The 18,162-nt window shown below is 38.2% G+C and overlaps 2 protein-coding genes across 2 annotated transcripts in view; both read left to right on the forward strand.

Moving 5' to 3' along the window:
- naa15b (N-alpha-acetyltransferase 15, NatA auxiliary subunit b) overlaps nt 1-9,018 on the forward strand; it is a 25,434-nt gene extending 16,416 nt beyond the window's left edge. The window contains exons 6-20 of the mRNA XM_046837193.1: nt 256-409; nt 776-895; nt 1,026-1,121; nt 1,261-1,367; nt 2,960-3,032; nt 3,144-3,313; nt 3,482-3,634; nt 3,767-3,895; nt 4,430-4,643; nt 4,736-4,929; nt 5,405-5,513; nt 7,242-7,340; nt 7,436-7,579; nt 7,675-7,772; nt 8,390-9,018. Of these exons, the coding sequence (XP_046693149.1) occupies nt 256-409; nt 776-895; nt 1,026-1,121; nt 1,261-1,367; nt 2,960-3,032; nt 3,144-3,313; nt 3,482-3,634; nt 3,767-3,895; nt 4,430-4,643; nt 4,736-4,929; nt 5,405-5,513; nt 7,242-7,340; nt 7,436-7,579; nt 7,675-7,772; nt 8,390-8,590 (2,061 nt within the window). The 3' untranslated portion in view covers nt 8,591-9,018. The remainder of the gene's footprint in view (nt 1-255; nt 410-775; nt 896-1,025; nt 1,122-1,260; nt 1,368-2,959; nt 3,033-3,143; nt 3,314-3,481; nt 3,635-3,766; nt 3,896-4,429; nt 4,644-4,735; nt 4,930-5,404; nt 5,514-7,241; nt 7,341-7,435; nt 7,580-7,674; nt 7,773-8,389) is intronic.
- A 5,161-nt stretch (nt 9,019-14,179) lies between these two features.
- On the forward strand, nt 14,180-16,962 carry LOC124377914 (ras-related protein Rab-33B). Its single transcript, XM_046837293.1, has 2 exons — nt 14,180-14,475; nt 15,291-16,962. Exons 1-2 carry the CDS (start codon nt 14,290-14,292, stop codon nt 15,732-15,734), a joined length of 630 nt encoding a protein of 209 aa, XP_046693249.1. The 5' UTR covers nt 14,180-14,289; the 3' UTR covers nt 15,735-16,962.
- Nucleotides 16,963-18,162: the final 1,200 nt, after the last annotated feature.

An 18,162-nucleotide genomic window follows, 5' to 3' on the forward strand; every position in this document is an offset into this window, starting at 1 on the left:
AAAAATCTTTAGGTTCTTCCAAGTCTGCATGTTTGAGTCTGGAAAAGTGTGGAATTTTGAAGGTGTAGGAACCCTGAGTTAGCGAACACATTTCCACCCTTATTTATACAACGCAGATGATGTCCACTGACGTATTGCAGCCATTTCATCTACAGCCGTGAAGTAATATCACCGTTAATGATACTACGTTCAGCATCTATTAACATTCTTTTATTATCTTGCTCCCCGTCTGTCTGTGTGTGCGTACATGTGCAGACTTCTCCAGATAAAGTGGATTATGAGTACAGTGAACTGCTGCTGTATCAGAATCAGGTGCTAAGGGAGGCTGGACTCTTCAAAGAGGCTCTGGAGCACCTCACTACTTACGAGAAACAGATCTGTGACAAGCTGGCTGTAGAAGAGACCAGAGGTACACACACTTTAACATTTTCAGATTGTCTACGTTTTCAGGTGAAAGTGCGGAGGATCGGATCGCCACTTGTGATCGTGTATGTCGGTAAATGCAGAGGGTGACAGTTAACATCGATGACTAACAGACTGGTGGGAATGCAGAGTAGCGGAAAACAGTAAATCCTGTTTCTCTGCCCTGAAAGACAAGAAGTAAAGGAACTATGAATTTGTGTTTCGGCTTTTTGATATATTATCCACTTTCTTGATCCTGTGCATGAGTAATGCCTTGGAATATTCCACTAGAGGTTGATGGTCTGCATACTGGATCAGTGAAACGATGCAAAGATACGTATTTGCACTCTGTAATGGTAGCGTGTGTATGTAGGTGAGCTGCTGCTAAACCTGGGCCGCTGTGAGGAGGCAGCAGATGTGTACAGAAGACTACAGGAAAGAAACCCGGAGAACTGGTCTTATTATCATGGCCTGGAAAAAGCTCTCAAACCTGGTACTTGCATTTCCTACAGTGATAAATGAGAGCTTGCTGAAAACTGTTAACATACAACCTGTGTCTCATATATATGTGTGTGTGTGTGTGTGTGTGTGTGTGTGTGTGTGTGTGTGTGTGTGTGTTACAGCCTCCACAGATGAGATGCTAAAGATCTATGAGGAAGCCTGGGTAAAGTTCCCGAAAGGCTTGGTGCCTCGCAGGCTACCACTCAACTTCCTGTCTGGTAAGTAATGCCAGCTGTAAGCCGTCCAGCTGTTGTGTGTGGTGTGCATGGTTTTTATTCTGCTTTAGGTTGTTGCAAAACATTTCCTAGGATTCTAATAGTTGTCTTAAATGTTTTTCAAAATGTCTTTCTCGTTTAGGTGAGAAGTTTCGGGAATGTCTCGACAAGTATTTAAGATTGAACTTTAGCAAAGGCTGTCCTCCGGTTTTCACTACACTCAAGCCCTTATACCAAGACAAAGACAAGGTGTGAGAAGTGCTTGTGTTTTTCTTTAGCCATCTGACCGATTCCTTTATTCTGCTTAGCAAATTGTTGAAGGCGATAAATCTGTGAGAAACCGTAACATAAAAGATTCAGAACGTACAATCTATTTACATGCTCGTCACCCATGAGATTTACAAATAATAATATACACTGATCAGGCATAACATTATGACCAGTGAACTGAATAACTGATTATCTCTTCATCATGGCACCTCGAAGTGAGTGGGATATATTAGTCAACAAGTAAAAAGTTTCTCCTCAAAGATAATGTTAGAAGCAGGAAAAATGGGCAAGAGTAACGATTTGCGTGAGTTTGCCAAGAGCCAAATTGTGACTGCTAGACGACTGGTTCAGAGCATCTCCAAAACTGCAGCTCTTCTGGGGTTTTCCCAGTCTGCAGAGGTCAAAATCTATTAAAATTGGTCCAAGGAAGAAACAGTGGTGAACCGTCGACAGGGTCACGGGCGGCCGAGGTTAATTCTGTTCATCTTAGACAGGTCAGGATTGTTTTGGCAGCAACACAATGTTAGGCAGGTGGCCATAATGTCATTCCTGGTCGGTGTATAATGTTTTAAGTCTGGCAAATTTAATTCTGCTTTTATTATGTTTCCACATATGTTTCTGATTTTGTTAAAATACCAACCAAGTAAAAACTGTTCCACCTTCAACCAGATCATGCATCGGCGAACGCCAAGCGGATAAATTATCTGAAAAAAAAAGTTTGCGAATAATTGATTTAAGGTGACAAATACATTTTAATATTGAGAGTAATATATATTTCTGATTCCCAAAGGTGTATTTGCTAAGCATACGTTTACACCGAATTATAGATATGCACACACACACACACACACACACACACGCACAGTACAGTGGTACCTTGACCTACGAGTTTAATTCGTTACGTGGACGAGCTCGTAGCTCAATTTGCTCGCACATCAAATCAATTTTCCCTATTAAAAATACTTAAAATGCCCTAAATCCGTTCCAACCCTCAAAATGCCACCCAATTTTTTTATGTTTCATGGTATTAAATTCAGAAAATACATTTCTCAATAACAAATATTGTATAAAAACACAATATTAAGAGTATGTAAAGATATAATAAGGTTTTTTGCAGTGTATTTACCTTGGAGATGAGACGACTTGAGCTAACGAAGACGCTGGCGTAGGTGGAGGGTAGAGGCGATAGGCGGAGGAGGATGGAAGACTAGTTTTTTGCTATCACTCCTGTACACTACATATCCCTAAAAATAAAGTTTTTACTTTTTCTTCCTTGCTAATCTTAATTTTCATCACAGTCTTCGCTTTCTGGCTTCGTTTCGCCATCTAGCGGCGGCTTCTCGAGCTCGTACCTCAATTTTTTGCTCGCGTAACAAAGCAAAAAAACGATCGAGTGACGACTCGTACCTCGGAAAACTTGTACATTTATTCACTCGTAGGTTAACTTACCACTGTATTTACACTCGACACTTCCCCGTTCGTTTAGACTCTGGCAGAGGGGAGGTGGTAGCAATCAAATGAAGCAGTTCAATGTACAAAAAGTCTGAAGTGTCACTTATTCTCATTTGCAGGTGTCAATAATTGAAGAATTAGTAGTAGGTTTTGAAACGTCTTTAAATAGCTGCCGAATGTTCAATCAAAACGGTAAGTTCAACAACCAAAAACACAACACTGAATATAGAGTCTGTTTCCTAGTTGGTTACTGCATGTGTGTTGTGGTGTCTGATTGGATCATTTTTCTTATCTGTTATTCAGATGATGGGAAGGAGGAGCCCCCCACCACATTACTCTGGGTGCAGTACTTCCTGGCACAGCACTACGATCAGATCGGGCAGCAGACGCTTGCACTAGAGTACATCAACGCCGCAATAGAGAGCACGCCAACACTCATTGAGCTTTTCCTAGTCAAAGCCAAGATATATAAGGTTTGCACATGGACATTTCCTGTATTAATAGTGATCAGTTCTGTAGGATTCTTGAAATGTCGCTTTGTAAAAATTGCGAGTACTTTTCTGGTGTTTAATCTTGGATGAAAAAGAAGGAGGATCTGTGAAGTATAACGTTTAGACCATTTTGGTCTCTCTTTCTTATAGCATGCTGGGAACATACGGGAAGCAGCTCGCTGGATGGATGAAGCTCAGGCTCTGGACACTGCTGACCGTTTCATTAACTCCAAATGCGCCAAGTACTTGCTCAAAGCAGGCCTGGTCAAAGAAGCGGAAGAGATGTGCTCAAAATTCACACGGGTACCAACAACAGATCCATAGATGATGATTATTTTTTAAATAATACATTTTTTTTAAACACTGAATGCTGTAGATGTTATTAAATAATGTACCATTTTTTTTGTCTACTTTCGGATTTTTTCTTTTCTCCAGGAGGGGGCGTCAGCAGTAGAGAACCTGAACGAGATGCAGTGTATGTGGTTTCAGACCGAGTGTGCACTGGCATATAAATCTATGAAGAAATATGGAGATGCACTCAAAAAATGCCACGAGATTGAGAGAGTGAGTTAGTGTTTCTTCACACAATAACAGTTTCTAAGCGACATGATACTGTTGTGAATTTATTAATGTGCACTGTTTTTAAAAAAATATATATATATTTTATTACAAGTATTTTATATATACACGCCTCATGAGTTGCTTTTTTAAAGAAAAGAGGCACATACTCCATGCTTTCTTTGGGCTCTCTGAGTGCTCGAACTAATTTCTGGGTAGTTAAATAAATGTGAGCAAAAAGCCGAATTAAAGAAAACAAGCGAGCGCTTTTGAACGTTGTTTACCTTTTTAAAGTCTGTAATTTTGTGCTGCCAAATTGTGTTTTAATGAAAATAACTGGTGGTCTGTCACCGTTTTGTTTATTTCTTTTTTTGACAAATGTTCTGCAGTAAATGAAATAATAGAAAAATGGAGATTGCAATTTCTAGAAAAATGCAAAAGTGTCCAAACAATATTTTTAATATCTGCTTTTAAAATAATACATATTTTGGCAAGATGGTTATTTATTAACATTGCCGTTGTTCATCTTCCGTTCTGTAGCACTTTGTAGAGATAACGGACGATCAGTTTGACTTCCATACGTACTGCATGCGGAAGATGACTCTTCGCTCATATGTAGACCTATTAAAGCTGGAGGACGTGCTGCGCATGCACCCGTTCTACTACAAAGCTGCAAGCACCGCCATCCAAATCTACCTCAACCTACATGATAACCCTCTCGCCGACGACAGCAAGGAGCTACAGACTGATACCGGTAACAAAACGTGCCCTCTAACAAACATGCTACAAACACATTAACCTGTGGACTGCATGTGATCGTGTTAACGGAGTGTTATGTTTTCATAGGGAACCTTACGGACAAAGAGCTGAAGAAGCTGCGGAATAAGCAGCGGCGAGCGCAGAAAAAGGCTCAGCTGGAAGAAGAGAAGAAAAATGCTGAGAAAGAAAAGCAGCTGAAGAACCAGAAGAAGAAGAAAGAGGATGATGACGAGGAAATCGGAGGCCCCAAAGAGGAACTTGTACCAGAAAAGCTGGCTAAGGTTTGTGGGCTTGTGTGTTTGGTCCTATTTATTTTTTATTTTTTTTAAACCTCATGCACAACAGGCAATAGAGTTTTTCAGAAACCCAAAGAGGAACTTGCACTGGAACACACATTTTTACTAACAAGTGAAAATCCCCCAAAATACCAAACCTGTCTAACCCCGATGTCCATTAAGCATGTTTTGATGGACTGTGATACTTATAGCACTTGAAGAAACTTGTTTAACTCTGTTGACACTCTTAAACAGGATTTTAAGCAAATGAACCCAAACATAATAATAAAGTTTTTAGAAAAAAGTCATCTTAAACATCTTATTTAAAAACATTTATCTAATTTTATAACAAAACCAAGCTTTCACCATGACCATAACCATTGAAGTTGATATGGTGCCAAGAAAAAAAAGGGATTATTTATTTATTACTTTTTATTAACTGAATATATTTTTCTCTTCTGCGTTTGCCCTCTCTGTCCAGGTGGAAAACCCATTAGATGAGGCTGTGAAGTTCCTGATTCCTTTAAAAAACCTGGTGAAGAACAGGATCGAGACTCATCTTCTGGCCTTTGAGATCTACTTCAGAAAAGGTAGAGAATGTGTAGTTTAGAACTACGTTAAATAGATTGTAGTTATTTAATAGTTGTACACTTAAATTACAAGTCTCAAGGGAAATGACAGTTTAACCTGCACCATGCTGCATTGGTTTGAGCCCTTTAGGTATAACCAAGTTGTCGGATGCAACAAAACCTTATTACTGATGTATTCATTGTAAATCCTCTCCATACATCTCAACAATTGATTGACCTCATAGCACCATAACAATAAGATCACAGCACCATGGCACTGTAAAACTACAAGGAAAACAAATAAACGAAAATAAACAACCAAACATTTACAAACTCCCACTGCATTAACTAAACATTTAACATTCAAATTAATCAACATTTTACCAAAGAAATGCGTGAAAACAAACAAACTTTGTTCTGCTTGCTGAAGGGATACTAATGCTGAAATCTTTAATAATCTTAATAAAAAATATGTCGATTCTAGTGCCCTCTAGTGGTGATGCCAAGCACAGCTAGTTAAAAGGGAAGGTCATTACATACACACATACATCTCACAAAAGTGAGTACACCCCTCGCATTTCAGCAACGATTTTAGTATATCTGTTAAAGCTACAGCACTATAGAAATGAAACTTGGATATATATCTTTGTGGAGAGTAATAATTCTAATTCTCAAATCCTCAGAGTTCTTTGCCATGAGGTGCCATGCTGAACATCCAGTGGTCAGTATGAGAGAATTGTATTCAAAGCACAAGATACACAAATGTGTCCTGTCAAGCAGACAAAAAACATGAAAATAATAAATATTACATGTGTCTTTGCATGGTCACACGTCATACAGCTGTTATCATTTAGGGTGTATTCATTTTTACTGTTAGCTATTTAGTCAATAATGGCTGTATGTTGAGTTATTTTTAGAGGACAGTAAATCTGTACTGAGGTCCAATCTGCAATCTAAAATATAGTCATTTCTATAGTATTGTCCCTTGAGAAGATTTACTGAAATGGTTGCTGAAATGTAAGGCGTGTACTCACTTTTGTGAGATACTGTAGTCATTTTTATCCTCACACATTCATTTACTTACTTGCTCATTGACTGAGCCTCTACAAACGACTGGTATATGGTATCAGTCTAAATGTAGTTCAGATTCCCTTTAAACTCTGACCACCAGATAATTTTGGTGAAATTCTGGCTTTCACAGACATCTACACTGATCAGGTATAACATTATGACCACCTGCCTGATACTGTGTTGGTCCCCCTTTTTCTGCAATAACAGTTCTGACCTGTCGAGCATTAACAGCAGTTTGAGTTACGCTCATCTGTTGGATCTGAACACACGGGCCAGCCTTCGCTCCCCACGTGCATCAATGAGCTTCCATGACAGTGTCGCGGGTTCACCACTGTTCCTTCCTTGGACTACTTTTGATAGATACTGATTACTAGCCGGTTAGCAATCACAATTTGGCCCTTGTCAAACTCACTCACATCCTTACGCTTGCCCATTTTTCCTGCTTCTAACATCTGTGAGCAAATTTTTTGAACAAAATGTTCACTTGCTGCGTGATGTATCCTACACACTAACAGGTGCCATGATGAAGAGATAATGTTATTTACACCACCGGTCATAATGTTATGCCTGGATGGTGTATATCTTGAGAAGCTTTTCCTTTTCCCAAATAATGTTTGCTAGTTCATGACTTCAGCAAAGATGATTTTGAGGTTAACATCTGCTTTTTTTGTTTTCCAGACAAGTTCTTGTTAATGCTGCAGTCAGTAAAGAGGGCTTATGCTATAGATCCAGATCACCCCTGGCTTCACCAGTGTCTAGTGCGCTTCTTTAAAAGAGGTAAACTATTAAAACTGTTGCATTTACTAGCCATTTGTTTTAATTCTAGTATGTTTTTGACACTGGTATAGTAATTTCTTGTATTTTATTAACAGTATCGGAGGCTAAAGATGCAGCCGATCCAGTCCGCACGGTTCTCAAACAGGAAATTTCCCGATTGTTCGGGGACAGCAATGCCAAGAGCTTTAACCAGGCCTTCCTCAGCAAGCACTCAAACTCGAGCCCTCATCGATTAGCAGGTGCATAAACACCAGTTTTTCGAAGTACACATACACACTAAATATAATGTAATGTGCAGGGTTAACCTGTTTTTCTCATTTGCTTTCTCATGAAGCTGCCAAAGGCATGTTCTACTTGGATCCTTCGACACAAAAGAAGGCAGTGGAACTTGCTGCAGCACTGGATGAATCACTTAATAACAGAAGCATTCAGGTAAATCTTTAAGTTATGGGGTTTTCTTCCAGGCATAGTGCTCAATTTACCGATGATAAAGCTGAGCCAAATAAACTATAAAAGTTGAGAGAGATTTTTTAAGATCAAAAGTCCAAAACTTTTGTCAGCTGCTTTGTGATGATTTTCCTCATCTAGAACCCTTTGGTTGACACGCCGTAAGATCTTCTGGAACAGTCTAGCCTGATTTAGGACCTGTCTCAATATCATTGTATTGAATTAATCTAGCATTGCAGAAGTCTTTTTTTTTTTTTTTTTTTTTTTTTTTTTGCCCCATGTACCTTCCAACAAATACGATTGGTTTCTCCATAGGGGAAGTTCAGGGTTAGTTCACTTCGCTCAGAAATCCCTGTAGTTGCTTGCACATACTCATATTTTGTGTTTTGTCTTGTGACAACACATTATTTCCTGTAAGTGTACTCACAACACTACAGAGCACTGAAATTGAACTACTCAAATTAATAAGGCCACCAAGAATGCCTCTTTGTTTTCTTGTCTGTTTATTTCAGGAATGAGTTTTAATTGTAGATATTAAATGGATTTAAGGAACATTAACAGACCCTGAATAATCCCAGCATTTCTTTTCTCTTCCTGTGTAGATCTGCACGGAGGTGTTGGAGAGCCTGCGTGGCTGCAGCCTTGGGGCCGCCACGGAGACGACCGAGTGGTACCGGGCCGAGTGTCACAAGATCTACCCATATACGCTGGCCTTCATGCCTCCCGGTTACGAGGAAAACGCAAAGATTGCCGTGAACGGGGACCTCTCCACGGAAACCGAGGAGCTAGCCAATGACATGTGAACACCTGAAAGGGGGTGGGGCTAAGGGAGCAGGGAGGGGGTGGGCGGAGAAGAACGAGGGGTGACCGCACCATTTTTCAAACACCCAAGATGACATGTTGCAGAACTTCCCACGTCCTCTCCAACCCCCTGAAATCGGGATCAGGGCCTGGAGGAGGCGAGGGCGTCCGCGGAGAGGAGGACGAGAGGGGAGGGGGAGGAAGAATAAAATGGCCATTTTACTTTTTTTAACCTTGCTGATGACTACACTCTAACTGAAAACTAGATTGCACACAAGCGCTCTGTCGTGAATCGTGTCTGAAGGTGACGAGCTACAAAGTGCAAAAGGCGAATCCCATAGTCGAACCAACCGAGCTCACTCAAACCCATCTATCCCCCCCTCTGTTTTAAAGAGTAATTTATATGAAAAATAAAAATGGCATAAAACGAGTTTTGGAGCGCGGAGTTGGTTTTGTGTTGGTGTGATGATGGCACTGAGAACTTGTCGTAATAAGGCATGAGTTTATGGGTGGGTGATAAGCGGGTGGGTTATTACCAAGGAGGTGAAGTCTAAGTATGCTGCTTAGGGTTTTTTTTTTAAATGCTGATGTGTGCTGTATGTCATCTTTAATACTTCATTATCACTGAGGTTTGGCTAGGGTGAGCTAAACCAAAGGTAGCAACTAGGACCTCAAAATCAGTCTCTCAGTCAGACGGAGCTCCCTTTTATTTGTTTAAATGCAATCAGTAGCGCATGTACGAGCGCCACGGACAAGAACTTTACGGTTTCTGTGCCAATTGGAAAACCTGTTGACTTAAAACTCGTCAATTGTTAAATTCCGTCTGTAACTCGGATGTGCCATGGATTAGCCATGCGTTAGTAACTCCTTGATATGGTGATACTGGAGATAACACACTGATGCTTACTTTTCATTAAAGACAAAACAAAGCGATCTGCGTTCGTGTTAGATCACAAACATAGGTTCATAGGTCAATTCAACAATCTGGAAAGACCAGGACGAGGAAATGATAGAAATGGGGAAAAAAAATATATATTGGTGAACTTTAACCTGGGAATTCATGAGCTTAGAACTTCTAAACAAACAGAAAAAAAGTAGGCATGATAAATCTCTTGTGTTGGTTTTAAAAAATAAAAAGGCACCACAAATCTTTCAAACACAATGTGATAAAATTACCTTTTGATTGGTTCGTGTAGTTGTAGTGTGGACTGAGCTACTAAATTGTTGTATGGATGAGCCAATCGTTTTTCTGCAGGTGACTAAAATAAATCTACAAAATTCTAGCTTTATTAACATTTTAATTAGACTGAAGAACTCACGCACCGACGTCATTGAGTTTCTTAATTGAATTCAGCAACTACCCTCTGTCTTTAATAACAAGTTCTGAGTAAAAGGCTTACATTGACCTTGTCTGTGATGTTCTCACACATGTACTGGAGTATTCCTTTAACCTATAACACACTCTCTTGCCCCTGCTTTATTTTCAATGTGGAATGACTAGTTTGTTGTATGATAATGAATTTTTTTTTTTTTTGGTAATAATAAAAAAAAAACACGAAATGAAGAAAAAAACAAACAAAAAAACCCACATTCGGTTCTATGTACATTTTGGTTTGTACATATTTTTTGCCAGAGGGATGCATTATTAATTTTCTTACATATACACCGTAAAAAATGGGAATAATCGACATTATGAAATTGTCTCTTCTTAGGAACATAAAGATGTACAACAAGAAAAAGGGTATGAATCTTTAAAAAGGTTACATATATGATAAATGCAGAAGGATTTACAAAGCAAGGATGGGTTCCTTATTGAAACTATAAAAAGAAAAAAAAGACTGATTGTTTGATTTAGCATATTCTTAAGCATATGTTTTTTTTCAGCTGTCCATAATCTGCGCTCTGGTCAGCGAAGGGCTTCTGAAAAAAAGCAATACAATAAACCTGTGAGGTGTGTAAACTTTGTGCCTTTTAAATCCTTGACGTATACGGTGCTGTGTTGGGGGACATGGCCACATGGGAGTGATGTAGCGCTCGTGCTTTTGGTGGGGGGTTTTAAAAGCAGTTTAATTTCTCAACAACTTAAATCATATGTTAAACTGAATATTAAATGTTTGTGTTGTTTTGCTGACATTGACTCTGATCATTAAAATGCACAAAGTACTTACATTCAATTCAAACTGAATCGCAGAAGTCACAAACCAGCATGCTGAATAATCTATGAACATGCCTGAATCATCTAATCAGCTCAGCGAGTTGAAATTTGTCTATTGGAGGATCTGCACCATATAATGTGAAGATGGCATTGAAAATGCACTTTTCAAGGAACGTCCAACTGCGGCACCACCCACCACGTACAGCTTGGGTGGATGTGTGAGCTCGAGGTAGGTTTCTTCTTTTCAATATACAAAAAGTTTTTTTTTTTGTTTCTGATCATTTTGAATAGTTTAGATAAGTCATAGTGACCCTGACCAGGGTAAAGTAATTACAGATGATCGATGAATAAATGAATTGATTCAGTCCTAGCTGCTGAATCCAGTATGCTTACATGTGCTTTTGTTGACATTCAAGTTTTAGATTGGTTCCACTTAATTCAACTGGCTGCTCAGGAGAGTCTCTATATAATTTCAGCAGGATCCCAGTTTCAGTAGCCATGATGATGTACTGAAGTTGTGGTTAAAGGTTTAGTAATTAGGATTTTAGCTTGCTAGCTAAATTGTGGTAAGGCTGTTGACTGCTGTTTATTTATTTGTTTGTTAAAAAAATTTTTTACTTCAGTTTCCAACTTAAATTGTTGAGAAAAACCCCCCACTAATACAGTCCTAACTTTTTATTTTTTTTATTTTTTGCTTTGAAACATACTGTTTTTAGGTGACTGCATAAAGATGTACCCTTGGTGTTACCCCTTTAGTGTCGATGAAAGTCCAGTTTGGTTTAGCATAGACAAATGTATTTTCTGAATGTAACAATGTTAGAGGTTTTTATTTTGCCACCGATGAGAAGAGATAGGAAGTGCACACACTACCTCAGCTTTTTGGTTCCTAGTTTCATCAGGAGCTCAGACTACTGTCTGTGTGGGGTTTCTGTGTATTCTCACCTCATGTCGGTGTGGGTTTCGCCGGGTTCTCCAGCTTCCTTCTATTGAACATATAATATTATTTAGGGTGTATCCCTGCTTCGGATTTGGTGTTTTCCATGATTTGCTCAGACTCCACCACATCCTAGGGTAGGAAGTATAATAAATAAGGAACTTTCTGCTAAAAGTTAAATAGCCCTCACCTAAAATATACAGTGCTATAAGGAACTACACCTACAGCTGCCTGATTGCTGTTGTGTACAGTCTATCCAGTTTTACGGCATTTAGTGATGTAGTAACGAATTATAATCTATTAATTTGTACTCATTCACAAATTCCCCTCTTTTTTCATGTCACGACATTCCATCTAATGTATTTCAATAGGAAAACTATATTATATTATATCTCTGCCACATTTTTCTGTCTGGCACCAGATATCACAGAAGCTGTATTGTTTTTATCTAATTTGTTTTGACTAGTATTTAACATTTAATCAGGAGATTTTATCCTTGATTTTTATTGCTTTGTATTATGTAACCTTCTCGCTATTATAAACCATCAATAGTGGTTCCATCCAGCCAAAATACAGCACATTATTTTCCTGGTTAATTAACGAGACTGCGTTAATTAGAGATTCACATTTATTGCAGTATAGAAACTATACAATATATTTTTTTGCCCCTATTCTTTAAAAAAATTAATGGGGGGGAAAAGATGATGCATGATCCTCAGCCTCCGTTGCTATAGAGACGGAAACAGCACACTGGTTAATTCTTCTCATTGCACTCAAACCTCTGTCCAGGTAAGTTTCGGGGGTCATAACTAATGATCACACCTTGTTTTAATGTTGTAATTGATGCCTTTCGTTGCCATTAAACTCACATGGAGTTATATTAAAGCAATAAATATTAGAGCAACAATTGAAGCCCGACCAATGGTTTACTCCTTATCAGTAAAAGAAAAATTATCATTATCTATCTTTCATTACCGTCTCTATTTGTCTTGGTCTACTTGTCTGTCTTATCCATCTTTGTCTGTCTGTCCTTAGTTTGTCAGGTTGATCTAATGCCAGGGGGGTCTACAAAAAAGATTGGTCCCTTTCAGAGCTTTGATGAGAAGCGAGAGGAATGGGCAATTGGTCGTAAGAAGAACCACAACATTGCAACCATCAAGGATGAATCCATTGTCACTGTACGTGCTATTTTTTTACGTGACATTAAACCATTCAAATAAATTCAGTGGTATAATTTGTGATTAATTTGTGGTCAGAAAGGCATTATTATTATTCATTTTCTTTTCATGATTTTATATCAACATAGTTAAATTGTACTTTTAAATATCAGCTTTGAAGGCAGATGTAATTGTGATTTAGCAAGAATGCCTTTAATTACAGTGGTAATACCCTTAAGTAATTACATCTACATTATTACATATACATCAGCCTTAACACATCAAAAAAACACAGGGCTGCATTATAACAGAATCACACATGCAATAATTTCTTATCAAGGGGAAGAGAAATAACAAATAGACATGTCAGCTGTAAATGCATGTGGAGCATTCACCCATTTGGACATATCACAAAGGTTCTGCTTTTATTTTTAATAAATCTGTAGATTATCACTGTCTAATTGTACAGTGGTTACACAATCTTGCCAATGTAGGTGCTCAACCAGAGCTGCTAGTGTTGCAAAAAAAAAACTATACCCTTTTGGTGTCTGATTCATCTTTTTGCTGTTTTTCTTAACTTAAAATAAGTAGCTTTTTGTATGAGCCTTTCCTGTTTGCACATACTTGGTTATACAAAAGCTGTTAACACGGATGCCATAAATAATGTTGTATGTTCTCAATAAGTAATGTGCTTAGGTTTTTTTTACACTTATTTATATGTATTATTACATTTTATATTTAAATGTCAAATTTTAAACATCTAAGATTTTCCTATTTCCTGTACAGCAGTTAAAATGCATGTAACATGCGTATGGTTTTCCTCATCCCAGATTTACCAGTTACCATTCATTTGATTATAACTTAAGCTTATATTGAAGTTTAGCTTTGTTTTTTTTAAGTGTTATTTTCGCTGATAAGGACTAAACCAATGTGTGATCATTAGTTATGACGAAGGAATATATTTACTGTATTTTGAATGAAAGGAACCACTGACGATGGTTTGTAATAGCAAATAGGTTACGTAATATAAAATAATAAAAAAACAAGAAGATCTCCTGATTAAATGTTGAGTAATAGGCTTGAAGATTAAAAACAAAAGAGTAAAAAACAATACATCGTGATGCCTAGTGGCAGAAAAAAATGTGGTGAAAGATACTACTGAAATATATAAGATGGAATATCGTGCAGAGTGACACGAAAAAAAAAAGAGGGGAAGTCGTGTCCATGAACACGTATCAATAGATTACATTTTGTGACTACATTATGAAGTGACGTGAGACTGGATTGCTGTATAAAAACATGTTCCCGAAATGGAGCAACTCTCGCGAGAGTTCATCTAAGGTCAGTTCCTCCAACAGCGCGAGAAATGAAACGGTAAATCCAGTAGCGCTCAGGCTGGAGGAAGGTACGAGGGGATGAGCTCTGACCCGAGAGAAGTGAGAAAAAGTTCGACAGATGGACACGTGTGAGTCTTGGATTGTGCGTCGCACCTGTAAGATAATCGTGCTGGGAGACGCCGGTGTGGGAAAGACGAGCCTCACACACCTGTACTGCACTGGACAGTTCCCCGAAAAAACCGATTCCACCATCGGAGTGGACTTCCGAGAGAGAGTGGTGCATGTCGGGGGAGAGAAGATCAAGGTAAAGGAGGAGAGCAGGAGTTGCATGGAGGAGTAATATAGTTAAAAGACATTCAATCAATAACAATGTATTTATGTTAAATAGATAAAAAAAATAGATGTGAAGAATCATATAATAGTAATATAATACATAACTTTTTTATCTATCTATCTATCTATCTATCTATCTATCTATCTATCTATCTGTCTGTCTGTCTGTCTGTCTGTCTGTCTGTCTGTCTGTCTGTCTCTATATCTGTCTGTCTATTGTGTGTGTGTGTGTGTGTGTGTGTAAAAATAATTTTCACTGCATGTTATATTGTGTATGGTTATGTATGTAAAAAAAACCACATTTTTTTTATTATTGGTACTTTATATAATATAACAGTTAAGTGTGTGTGTGTGTGTGTGTGTGTGTGTGTGTTGTTACAGACAGAAGTTTAAAGTTTATAAAAGGGGCTTTTGTGGCATACAGAAAACGGGAAATGAAATAACTTTGTGCTGAAAAGATCTCTGTTGCTACACAGATGAATAATCTTCCCTAATATGGAGAATGTTGAAAAATCTTCACCTTAATTCGAATAGTGCTTTTTTTCTTTGACACAGGAACACGTACTGAGCTTGCATGCGGAACTGAGAGTGTCTATGCGGGGGAGGTTGAGGGGGTTAATAAGACTGTAGTACTGTTGTGTTAAAAGAGTGTCCACCAAGCACAGTATAGAAGAGATTGAAAAGACTGGGACATGCTCAAGCTATGCCATTTTTTCCACAAATCTCATAATTAGTAACTGTGGTCATTTCTGGTCTTTCTTTTTGCTTTTTTTAATCTGTGTCCAGGTGCAGTTGTGGGACACGGCAGGTCAGGAGCGTTTTCGGAAATGCATGGTACAACACTACTACCGCAACGTCCACGCGGTCGTCTTTGTCTACGATGTCACGAACGTGTCTTCGTTCCGCAGTCTGCCCCTCTGGATGGAGGAGTGTCAGCAGCACTTGATTAAATTAGATGTCCCCCGTGTGCTTGTGGCTAATAAGACCGACTTGATGACCAAGACCGCGGCCACAACCATCGAACAAGCACGGCATTTAGCTGAGGTCCACTCAATGCCCTTCTACCTCTATTCAACTAAAAATGGTAACAGAGAGCAGGTAGATGCCATCTTCAACAAACTGGTACAGCAGATATGTAGACAGCGAGGGAAAGAGGCCGAGGCAGACAAGAGTTTTAAACTGACTCCAAAAGAGGAAGAGAAAAAGGAGAAATGGAGCTGCAACTGCTGATGGAGGGATGACGGGTGAAATGAGGACATTCTGGCAGTATTTAATTCCAGACTTCCCCTGTATTTCAGGATTGTTTATTTTACACATTGTTGTTGATTTCTCAAGACTCTGAAGTGTCTAACATCTGTAATCAATCAGAGCAAAGAGAAATGCACTAGCCCTGGACTAAAAACAAACACACAAAAAACAACAGTCTAGTCAAAACAGACATTTTTTGCACAATGATATCAGATAAACAACAAGCATTTCTATTTGTAATGTAGAAATTATACCTCTCACCTAGGTTCAAACTTCTAATATTTTATATATATATATATATATATATGAGTTTGCTGCAGGGTGCAAGAGATGCGCTTCAGGACTTGGGCATATTATGGGCGAAGATATATAAAGCTTGTAGGACAAAGAAAAGCTTTTATTGCATTTATTGTATTCATTCATCGTTATTTAAATGAGCAACATTGTTAAAACAAACGTTCATTCTCAATGATCAGCCCACACATCACTTCCTCTTCAGTTGTTGCATCTTTGTTTATCCTCTAATACACAGAATCTACTGACATGATTTTAAACCTGTTTGAATGACACTGATGGTTTCTTCTGATCTCAAAAGTTATAAATCTAAAGACTTCAAACTCAGGCTATTATAAATAATAATGTTGATATTTATAATTAATCAGGTTTACACAATAGCACTTTTTTTTACAGATGGGAATGATTTATAAGTGCACATAAAGATCAGGATGGCTCACTTTACTCTCAAGTGAATTGCATCGAATGGCAGTTCTGATGTTGTCAGTCGTAAAGATTTGTTTTAGCATGTGTTGATCGAAAACCTGCATCTGATTGAAAATTGTGTGAAAAAAATGTCGGTCAAAAGATGTGATCCACAATAATCAAAGACGAAATGACAAATATCTGCGTATAATGCTGGTGTGGTGAAGATATGATATCAGTGTCACCGACCTGTTCAACTCATTTAGTTGTTTTCCTTTATATGATTAGTCACTACCACAGTATTAATGGTGTACCAGGTTGTTTCTTACAGTACTTGCTTGCTACTAATATACCAGATTTATATCGGGTGTATATTTATATGCAGAATGACTGACTAATTTGTTTTTCATGATTGTCACTCAATCATAGCCCAAGGATCTTAACCTCATCATTTCAATTTAATCCAATGGCCACTGTCATTTTATATCTTGAATAAACAGAAATAAATCAACTCTGTATTTCATTTAATCCAGATGTACGGGGTGTCTGTGTATGGGCACAGCATCTGTGTATCATTTGTTGTATGATGTAAGTTCCTGTGAGTGAGTACATGAGTGTGAAGGTTTACTGGAAATTATACACCTATTAGCTTGGTGTTAGATTCAACACACTGCTGTGGCTAGAGACAGTGAATCGGAAAGCGCAGAGTAGGCGATAAGCTTGTGGTGGTCACACTAGATTTTCACATTTTTGTAATTTAGGGGTAAAACAGGTGATAATGAATGTCTGGTGTTATCTGTTTATGAAGAGAAAGTGCTATTTTTATGAACGTGAGCTAACTAGCTAGTTTATTGTTGCGAGAAATATGAGACATTATGTTTATACTTTTTCACTGTTTGTCAGCCAATTTGAGAAATTATAACTTACATATATTTATATACATGTTTGTGTTATGTAAAACTGGGTGTCCTGAAATGGTAATTATATGTCGCTCTTTTTGTTTTGGACTGGCCCATGATTACAAGATTGACAGATTTAAAATATCATCTAGATGAATTTTTGTTGCAAACAGAACAGCAGGAAGTGGATGCAAAATTCCCCTTTCCATTTACCAATAATTCATTTGCAGTGAATGTAATTTTACTCTAGTTGAAGTTTAGCATTATTCATTATTTGGAATTTACATTTACGCCATTTAGCAGACAAAGAGCAATGTATACGAGTGTAGAATTATTTAGGTGGGACTGCAACATTACATTTCCTCTAAATGAATGGCCCACATACTGAAAAACAAGAGCTGGGGTAATCTGAGCCATAACAGTCCTTAACTTACTGTGGATATTTGGCATATTTTGCAGATTGGAAGAAGCTAATAGCTTATTATTGCCCATTCACATTTTCCATTTCTGTCAGAGCAGTGTCACTATAGACCAATCAGCATCACCATAACATTAAAACCACTGACAGGTGAAGTGAATTACACTCATTATCCAATTACAGTGGCACCGGTCAAGGGGTGGTATATATTAGGCAGCCATTGAATTGTCAGTTCTTGAAGTTAATGCGCTGGAAGCAGAAAAAAAAAACCAAGTTTAAGGATCTGAGTGACTTTGTAAATGATGTATTGTTATGGCTTGATGGTTGGGTCAGAGAACCTCCGAAATGGTAGGTGCAATGCAGATCGCTGTGTATGAGGCTTCTCAGAGTGCCC

Source organism: Silurus meridionalis, chromosome 2 (genome assembly GCF_014805685.1).
Source record: "Silurus meridionalis isolate SWU-2019-XX chromosome 2, ASM1480568v1, whole genome shotgun sequence".
Taxonomy (NCBI): domain Eukaryota; kingdom Metazoa; phylum Chordata; class Actinopteri; order Siluriformes; family Siluridae; genus Silurus; species Silurus meridionalis.

Bases quoted from the DNA above. Each gene is read 5' to 3' on its own strand.
- LOC124377914 (XM_046837293.1), top strand. From the start codon at position 14,290: ATGGACACGTGTGAGTCTTGGATTGTGCGTCGCACCTGTAAGATAATC. The intron at 14,476-15,290 runs GTAAAGGAGGAG...ATCTGTGTCCAG, and splicing joins TCGGGGGAGAGAAGATCAAG to GTGCAGTTGTGGGACACGGC.